Source organism: Notolepis coatsorum, assembly GCF_963971535.1.
Source record: "Notolepis coatsorum genome assembly, chromosome: 19".
Taxonomy (NCBI): domain Eukaryota; kingdom Metazoa; phylum Chordata; class Actinopteri; order Aulopiformes; family Paralepididae; genus Notolepis; species Notolepis coatsorum.
Window position 1 is genome coordinate 1,638,424 of NC_140183.1, and position 9,296 is coordinate 1,647,719.

The 9,296-nt window shown below is 42.1% G+C and overlaps 1 protein-coding gene across 1 annotated transcript; it reads left to right on the forward strand.

The window, feature by feature from the left end:
* Nucleotides 1-339: 339 nt before the first annotated feature.
* LOC311245881 (intelectin-like) lies at nucleotides 340-7,810 on the forward strand (the record flags this gene model as incomplete). The annotated part of the gene is made up of 6 exons (XM_084335908.1): nucleotides 340-391; nucleotides 480-727; nucleotides 1,755-1,913; nucleotides 4,437-4,557; nucleotides 5,898-6,007; nucleotides 7,658-7,810. The coding sequence occupies 6 exons, from the start codon at nucleotides 340-342 to the stop codon at nucleotides 7,808-7,810; spliced, it is 843 nt and encodes a 280-aa protein (XP_084192034.1).
* Nucleotides 7,811-9,296: the final 1,486 nt, after the last annotated feature.

The following is a 9,296-nucleotide window of genomic DNA, read 5'->3' on the forward strand; positions in this document are numbered from 1 at the left end:
AGATCTTTTGTACACTTGATCTCAAGAAGGTGCTGAACTCTGTTTTTGTGTTTTGACCATCGTACTATTATTCTGCCTGTAAATCAATACATATTCTTATTGATTGATATTGCACTTGTGTGGACATTTGAATTTGTTTGTTTTTGAACCGTGATGAGTCTCAACACCACCGGGCTCGTCACACTGTGTACGTGTGTTTGATGTGTGTGTATATTATGTTTATTTCTGTTGAATAATTAAAAAAAGAAATGATAGGAGAACTCTTTACCATTTGTGTTTGCTCAAGGTGCTCTGATGGCTTCTGTTGAAATAAAAGTGGATTGCCATGACAATGGTAACATGAATGCCAGGAACTGCAAAGAACTAAGGGATAGACGCAACATAAACAAAGGTAAGACTTAAACCAAATGATTTGTGGTTCGTGTTGGGACTTACAGTATATACCTACATATATTTAACAAGTACATATTGCCAATTAGATGGGATCTACACCCTGACAACAGCCAGTGGGACTGTCTACCAGACCTTCTGTGACATGACAACCGCAGGTGGTGGCTGGACACTGGTGTTGAGTGTGCATGAGAACAACATGTATGGTAAGTGCACACAGGGTGACCGTTGGACCAGCCAGCAGGGCAGCCATGCCAACAGGCCTGAGGGTGATGGGAACTGGGCCAACAGAAACACCTTCGGAACAGCAGAGGGCGCCACCTCTGATGACTTTAAGGCAAGGATTTGAAAGTTGTGTCCGGCAAGAGTTTGCATTTTCATGTAGTTTACCATATGTATGATAGCACATATTCCAGTGCAGTATGTCTTACATGGAAATTCCTGTCTTAGGGTGGCTATATCCTAAAGTGGTGTCTTGAAAATCCTGAGTGTAAACACGCTAACTGGAACAGTTGTTATTTAAATCTTTTCAACTGCATGACCCCTAGAGGACGCACCCTAGATTTTGGTGACCCTGTGCCCTTTTAACTAATGCCACCATTATGCCAAACATTCAAATTAGTGTATTTCCTGAACCATTAGTTGTACAGAAAACAAATATGCAATACAAAAATGATACCTTTTTGTCCTACAAATGCAAGGACACCTGTGAAGTTGAGTAATTTGGCCTCAACATGGCACTATTCTCACAAAACTAAAAACATGAACTATACTTAACAGTTTGCCAGATCATGATGACATTTGAAATGTGCTTTTACTTTGTAATATCCTACTGATGTTATCAATATTATTTAGGTAGTTGATGGGCCAGACTGTATGACCCCAAGATTCAATCAAATGTTAGAAAAGCGCAGTGTAAAAAATAACTGTGTGAAAAAATAAATACTTTGTCCCACTTGCACCAAACCTGACAAATACATAATATATGTTTGTCATATGATCACAAGGAGGTCTAGAAACTTCACCACATGGTGTTGCTATTTCCACAAAAAAAGTGATCTAGTCTTTAACAGCTTGTGCAATTGTGATAACATTTCAAATGTCTTGTTACTTTGTGATTTATAGTGTTATCATTATCAATACACTTTGTCTTTCAGTTTGACCAGATTAGGGGTGTGGTCAAAAGGTGTCATTGAGGATACATGGCATTTCAGATACCGTGTAAATCTAGTTCAGTGTGTAGTGTTGTTTTAGTGTAACGTTTTCTATACTGAAATATGTAGCTACTTGGTACATTTAATTTCTTAGCCTGTCTGTCCAGTTGTTCTGTTCTTTATATTGAATCAATATTTTCTTCTTCCTAGAACCCTGGGTATTATGACATAGATGCTCAGGATGTGTCTGTGTGGCACGTGCCTAACAACTCACCAATGGTTACGTGGAGACATGAGGCAATCCTTCGCTACCACACTAGCGAATCGTTTCTGAGTAATTATGGAGGAAACCTCTTTCAACTGTTCAAGGTACAGAGCAATAGCCACAAGCACAGCCACATGCATGCATACATCTACCAACATTTAGTGAATCATGATGCAAGGAGTGGGGATTTTGACAGGTAATTTGCTTGGAAATGACAAACCATGTAGAACATGATAAAACTACTCTGACAAAGCCAGAAACCCTTGCAGCTATAGGTGTAATGATTGGTGTAGTGGTGGACCCAAGTGCAGGACAAATGGGCAGGATTCAGATGATGAGTAAACCCAAACGGGGTATTTAATAAGGTCAGACAGGCAGGATACAGGAACACATGAGGAGAGCTCACTGACTACTCCAACAGAAGACCAACAAACTACAATACAAGTAGTGGCTTGGGATGGCAATAAACACTGAACTAATAGACTAATTGGGGCGACAGTGGCTCAGGAGGTAGAGCAGTCGTCTGGCAGGAGCACTCATTCAAGGGTACTACGACTATGCCTGCACCTCATGGTACCAAAGCACCTCAAAGGCACTAAAAAAACCAAATTACAAACATCTCAAAACAAACTAGTCAGACTACTGCTTGACCTTACTCCTAGAACCCACCTCACCCCTGCCCACTTTGACAACCTAGGATGGCTTAGAGTAGACGACAGAGTACAGCAACTTGCAATGGGCCTGGTCTACAAGATACACTACACGACCAAGGTACCCATGTACATGTCAAAATACTTCCCAAAGGTCAGTGAATACCACAATCACAATACCAGAGGGAGCTCCACAAATCATGTTAAACCCAGATTCGGCTCAAACAAGGGACTAAACACGTTTCGCAATTGCCACATCAATGTGGAACGCCCTACCCAAAGCTGTAAAGGGATGTGAATCACTACCCACTTTCAAAAACACTCTCAAAGAACACCTACGGGAGACTGCAATTCGAAACTGGCCCCTACAAATGTCCTAACCCAGTTGTACAGTAAATTACCAAGTATGGCTTTGTCAGTATTCCAATGTACAGTGTACAGTGAAAATGGGGGACCCTGATGTAAACAAGACGAAAGTCTTTCTCTGGTCTGCATCCCCTTAACAATTGTATGTATTGAGCTGTACTGTACTGTACCTATTCTGCAATCTGTTAATACACTTTTCAATCAATCAATCAATGGTAATCTGGAGGTTCCTGGTTCGATTCCCACTCCTCCCGGGCAGCATGTCGAAGTGTCCTTGAGCAAGACACTTAACCCATAACTGCTCCCGATGAGCAGGTTGGCACCTTGCATGGTCGCCTCCGCTGTCGATGTGTGAATGTGTGAGTGAATGGGTAAAATGTGAGGAACAAATTGTAAAGCGCTTTGGATAAAAGCTACTAAATAAATGCACCATTTTTTAATCGAACAAAGACTGACTAGGGGGGCGGATGGGTAGCGCCTGCCTACCACCGCAGAGACACTGGTATCGAATCCAGCTGTCGGCGGTACCTCCGGCTTGGTCGGTCGTCCATACTAACACAATTGGTAGCGTGTGGGAAGCCGGTGGGGTGTCTATCCTGGTCGTTGTAAACAGCGACTCCTACTGGTCGGTCGGGGCGCTTGTGTGAGGAAGGGATCTGGGGGAGGTAGTGTGATCCTCCCACGTTTTTACACTCCCCCAGTGAGAGTCCTTGCTGTCAGGTGAAAAGAAGCGGCTGGCTGACTCCACATGTATCGGAGGAGACATGTGATAGTCTTCAACCCTCCCTAGACCGGCAAGTGGGGGAAAAAATGCACGCAGCGACCAGGAAGGGAATTGGCATAACGACTAAATTGGGATGGGAGAAAGAAAATATAGAAAAAGGGGGAGAAAAAGTAGATTAAAAAAAAATACTGACTAGGGGAGGTGACATATACTGTATACACACTGGAAAGATTACACATGGGAAACGGCTGGGCTGATTACAAACATGATACAGCTGGGGCACATAGAACTGCTGGACCTAGACAATGAAACAGAGGTTGGTGACAGAGACCGAGCAATGCAGAGGGCTGGGGATGAAATTGTGAGAATATGACTATTGTGTAGATGCCAGTATAAGAAGGACCTACAGATAATTTACCAAAAGAAAAATCAACTCTAAACCACACAATATATAAACCAAAAGACCAAAACAAAATATATAAACAATGTGCAATACCAGGTGGGGCTCTTTTGCCTAGAGGTCACTGTTTATTACTCTACATTCTAAATTCAGAATTTTGGACCCCTAGCCCTATTTCCCATTTTTACCAATCATGTGTCAAGGGGGGAATCAAACCACCAGGTGATAGGGTCAGGATTGGCCCATAGTGGGAGGGGAACGCTGCATAGGTGTCTAGCTGTAGTGTGTGTGAGGAGACATGGGGTGGCGCAGGGTGTGGAAGGAATGGTTTCTCCAGAAATGACATTATAGTGGCATGGTTGTAGATTTCATTCCTAACTGTCTCTGTTCTATTTTGTCCCTAGAGAAAGTGTCCACTTACATATGTTTTTATTTGTAGAGCAGAATAGTTTTGCCGACGCTGTTCTCCCTGTGTGCCTTGTCATAGAAATACCCAGTGGCGTATAATGTGGGGGATTGCGCAACCGGTCATGGACCTTCTATTCCCATTGTCTATGATCTTGGAAGCCGGGAAAGCAATGACCTGTTATATGGACCCCACTCAAGAGGTAAGACCTATGAAAGAATAAACACATATACAAATACATTACAGGAATAACGACCATGTCGACTCACGTAATATGATGATTGTTAAGACTCAACGATTAAATGACTTGCTCATTCCACAAACATTTAATATCTTACTTATATGACCATAAGGTGGACAACATGCACGCCCACACACACACACACATACACACACACATGATATAAATTCAGCATTTACATAATTTGTTGTACAGTACACATGGTTGGGAAGGTTACTTTTAAAATGAATCCCGATACAGATCACTGATTACCTGCTTACACAAATACAATTAGTAATGGAATCCATTGGACTACTCCAACACAGTAATGTAACTTTTACTTTAGGATTATTCTGCCTCTTACCAGGCAGGAGGAGTTGAGCTGGAAGCCAGGAGAGGATGGGCAGTGACTGGCCATCACTGCCAACCCTCTAACTGGGGGACGCTGTGGTTCAGGGTCAAAGTCAGGAAGGTTGAACGCCACGTGACGACATCTTTTCCTGGCCGAAAGCAACTAAGATGTGACTGAAGGTGTCACATGTGAAATTCAGGCATCATAGCAGCATGGGGGAGGGGTGAGGGGAGGTACAGGTAGTAGAAGACATACAGGTACAGGTCACAGAACTATAGTACAGTGATAGATAGAATAAAAAGGCAGTGTAAACAATATAATTAACTCTGGACATGCGCATATGGGCAACAAGGTGCGAGATGAGGGTATGTATGCCCTTCAGTTATATTTGCCCTACAATAAATAGTTAAAATATATAATCTAATCTAAATCTAATCTAATATATTATCTAAATACTAAATGTATAAAATATATAATCTAAATCTAATCTATAATCTAAAAATGCTAAATATATGGTCTGATGAAGTATACAGTATTCACATAAGGTGCGGTATGCATAAGGTAATTATATTGTCCTTTTAGGTGGGAGTCAGCTACACACTCAATCAGATTTCAATTTGAAAGCTTACATTCTGTACTTTTATAATATATACAAATCAAACCAAGGGAGACATGGGCCACCAATTGCTGGACACAGTCACATTTATTTCAATTCACAAACGGTCAGCTGAATAATGTTATTATCGTCTATAATCATTGTTTCAAGCAGTAGGCTACATAATTACTTTTGTGTTCTTAATCTTGCCATCAACATGCCGTCCCCCCCCCCTTTTAAACATGCTTCTGAGTAATCCAAAAGTGTTTTTTTCCTCAGTAACTCCAACGACATTTTTGTAATTTAAGTACTGTAATCTAGTTACATGTAAGCTGTTACTATTCAGTTTAAAGCATCTCTGAAATGTTCCTACAGGTGAATCGGATACAGGATATATCACTTTCAGAGCAATCAACGCAGAGAGGGCAGCCACTGCAATCTGCTCTGGTCTCAAACCGAAACCCAACAGGTGCAACCTTGAGCATGTAAGTGAAATTGGCGCTATAGAGCACAGTAATAGAAAAGGGGTCCCCAAAAAAAGAACACAAAAAGAGTGCACTGAAGGTGTGTATATACCAGTGGTTCTCAACGAGGGGGTCACTAAAGGTTAGCCCAATGAGAGAATGTACAAAAATTACTATTCTGATCACAGCTTTTCTGCTATCTCTCCACCTACAGTACAGTATAGACAGTTATGGAATTCTGGACTAAATTGTATCGAACAACAAATATCTTCTCAAACGGAGGTCCATGACCTAATGTCTATCAATGTGGGGGTCCTTGACGTGACATTTAGAGAGAATAGCGCCACCATGCGGCCAGATGACTTCACAGGCCTCCTTGCTATTGTAAGGCAAGCATATTTTTCAAGTTTGGTAATCAGCATTTGCAAGTAAAGATGTGTTTTTCCAAAATGTTATTGGATCTGGCAGTCATAGTTTGGCCTATCAATGATCTCTAAATGACACATCTAAAGATGTTTCAACACAACAAGTCTGGTGAGAAGCATGTGAACAGGGTTAGGGAGTAGGGAAGATAGTGTTTTTCCAAAAAGTCAAGATGGCAGAAATTCCAATATTGGCGGATTACACAAGTCCTCCATGAGCATGCATCTCTGAATACCAGTTCCATGGTTGTATGACAAACTAATCAGGAGATACATTAATTTGAACATTTTAACTGTGGCCTAAAGGTGGCACTAGAGGGTCACAGGGTCGTCAATAGGCTTCTCCCACTAAGGGTCATGAATGTGCACTGTAAATTTGAAAAGATTTGAATGAAAGCTATTTGAGATACACAGCATTTTTAAATGTAAAGTTTGGCCTGATGGTGGCACTAGAGGAAAGGTCATCATGGGTTCCACCGAAATCAATAGTTTATTAACCCTATTTTAAAAACCCTAAGCCTCTACTGGTCATGAATGTGCACCACCAATTTGAAAAGATCTGAATGAAAGGTATCTGAGTTATCGCGCTAATACATATGATCTGTTGCCAGTCGGGATGAATCCATAATATGCCCATCAGTTTTTTGACGGGCTAGACCCAATTTCCTCTGTCTCCAACTACACTCAGAGATATGGCTATGCCACTGCTTTAGTTGTGGTCCTTTTCTTGATTTTCCAGTATCTATTTTAATGTGTGCGCGCGCGTGTGTCCATTTGTGTAAAGGCAATAAGGCACGTAGAGCAAAGCTGTTTTGCAGGCTGCGATGTACAGGCGTAGAGGCAGCTCTGTGTGTGTGGGACTGTGTTGCTGCAGCCCATTAGTAACTCTATAGTAGCCTACATTGTCGTTTGAAAATCGTGTTTTTTTTTTGCTCTACTGAACACTCAACACAATGTATGTTATACAATAATTATACCTCAAGATATTTACCGCAAACGACAACTTAAACTTTCATTTAATAACCGCGTGAACCCCCTGCAAATAAAGTGAGAGCGCTATAGAGCAAACCGTATACTCGGACCTCCCAAGATCTCAGTTCGGTTCACTTCTCGGGGGTCTGAGTTTGATTTAGAGTGTTCACATTATGCACAAAGAAAATGCTGAGTCAAGGTCTGAGTCCATTGAGTGTGAAAACACCAGTCTGTGTAATTTCACCATATTTCACATAAACATAAATGTGTGTTTCAGTACTGCATTGGAGGAGGCGGCTACTTCCCAGAAGAAGCTCCCAGACAATGCAGTGACTTCACTGCCTTTGACTGGGACGGTTATGGGACCAACCGAGGCTGGAGTGCTTCTAAGGCAGTTACTGAGGCTGCCCTGCTGCTGTTCTACCGTTAACCCATTAATTACCACGCTACAGAAGGTTAACCTTTCACTACCACACTACAGAAGGTTAACCTTTCACTACCTGCAAACAAATGTTTTTACTTGAGTATACCATCGTGAGTCGTGACACACACTGAGTCTGGCTTTCTATGGGGATGTTGCCAGATTAGCTTGAGAAGTCTAAAATCCTTCATATACTTAATGATTATATCCCAACATGGCAACTGGGAACGTAAAACTCCTCAGTAACTGCGCAGTCAGTCCAGAAAGGTTCCCAAAATGAAATAAATATTCTTGAAAATGTCTCTCCATCTAGTGTGAAATATTTCCCATTTAAGACTAAAAGCCACAGCAGCAAACACCATGCTCTCTCTTTCTCTCTCTCTCTCTCTCTCTCTCAGTGTAACTAGCATAATATTTGCAGTTGTGATGTAATTGGTATTTGGATGATATATATGAATATTTTATTATGGCACTTGTGTCTTATGAAGTTGATTGTGAGCTATGAGCTACAAAGAATGATTAAAGGTCATTGTATTGTATTTCTATCCATCTGTAGTGTTTTCCCAGTCTTAATACTGTCAGGTATGTTGATTGCATTTAATGTAACACGGCATATGGGCTGTTTGACCATCTTTTCTTGAATAAAAAACTGGATCATGCTTCTTGTCAGTTGTGATATTCACTATATATGATAAACTGTTGTTTTCCCACCATGTATGGCAGGCCATTTTTATAACGGTGAAGGGTCAAAAGACACATGAAAATAGCCATGCCGGGGCGCGTCTATATTAATCCCAGCCGAAGAGCGCTTCCGCATTCTTCCCCATTCGCCGGTAAGCAATGCTCATTTCCTTTTCCTTCGCCCAGGTGCTCGCCGCGCATGAGGTCCTCGCTTGGTTCAGACGCCCCATTCAACACGGTTAATCACAGATGCCAGAACGCGCCATATTAAAGCCTTTGGTTCATATTAGCAACGCTGGTCGCAACGCTGGTCAATCACATTAACGCTGGTCAATCACATTAACGCTGGTCAATCACATTAATCACAGAACACGCCATATTAAAGCGCTAATACGGTATATATATATATGCGCGATGGACGCAGCAGGCGGCGTTTGCATACTTCATAAATGTATGAAGAAAATGCGCATTTGGAGGGCGTTACCGGGGCCAATCAGGGCAAAATGCGGAAGCGCTCTTGCACTCTTCGGCTGGGATTAATATAGACGCTGCCGGCGTGCCCAAGTGGCGACCCATGTAACGTGCTGCGGCCGACCCGGGTTCGATTCCCAGACCCGGCGTCATTTGCCGAATGTCTTCCCCCCCCGCTCTGTCTCCCGTTCTTCCTCTCCCTCTCTCTCTCTACCGGACTGCCCGGTAGTAAAAATGTAACTGAGGGGTACAATTCCCTGACTGTATTACTAGATATGATACTTACTACCACTACCTTTGTACTTAATATTCGGCCACCCAGTACTCGGCATAAATATATTAT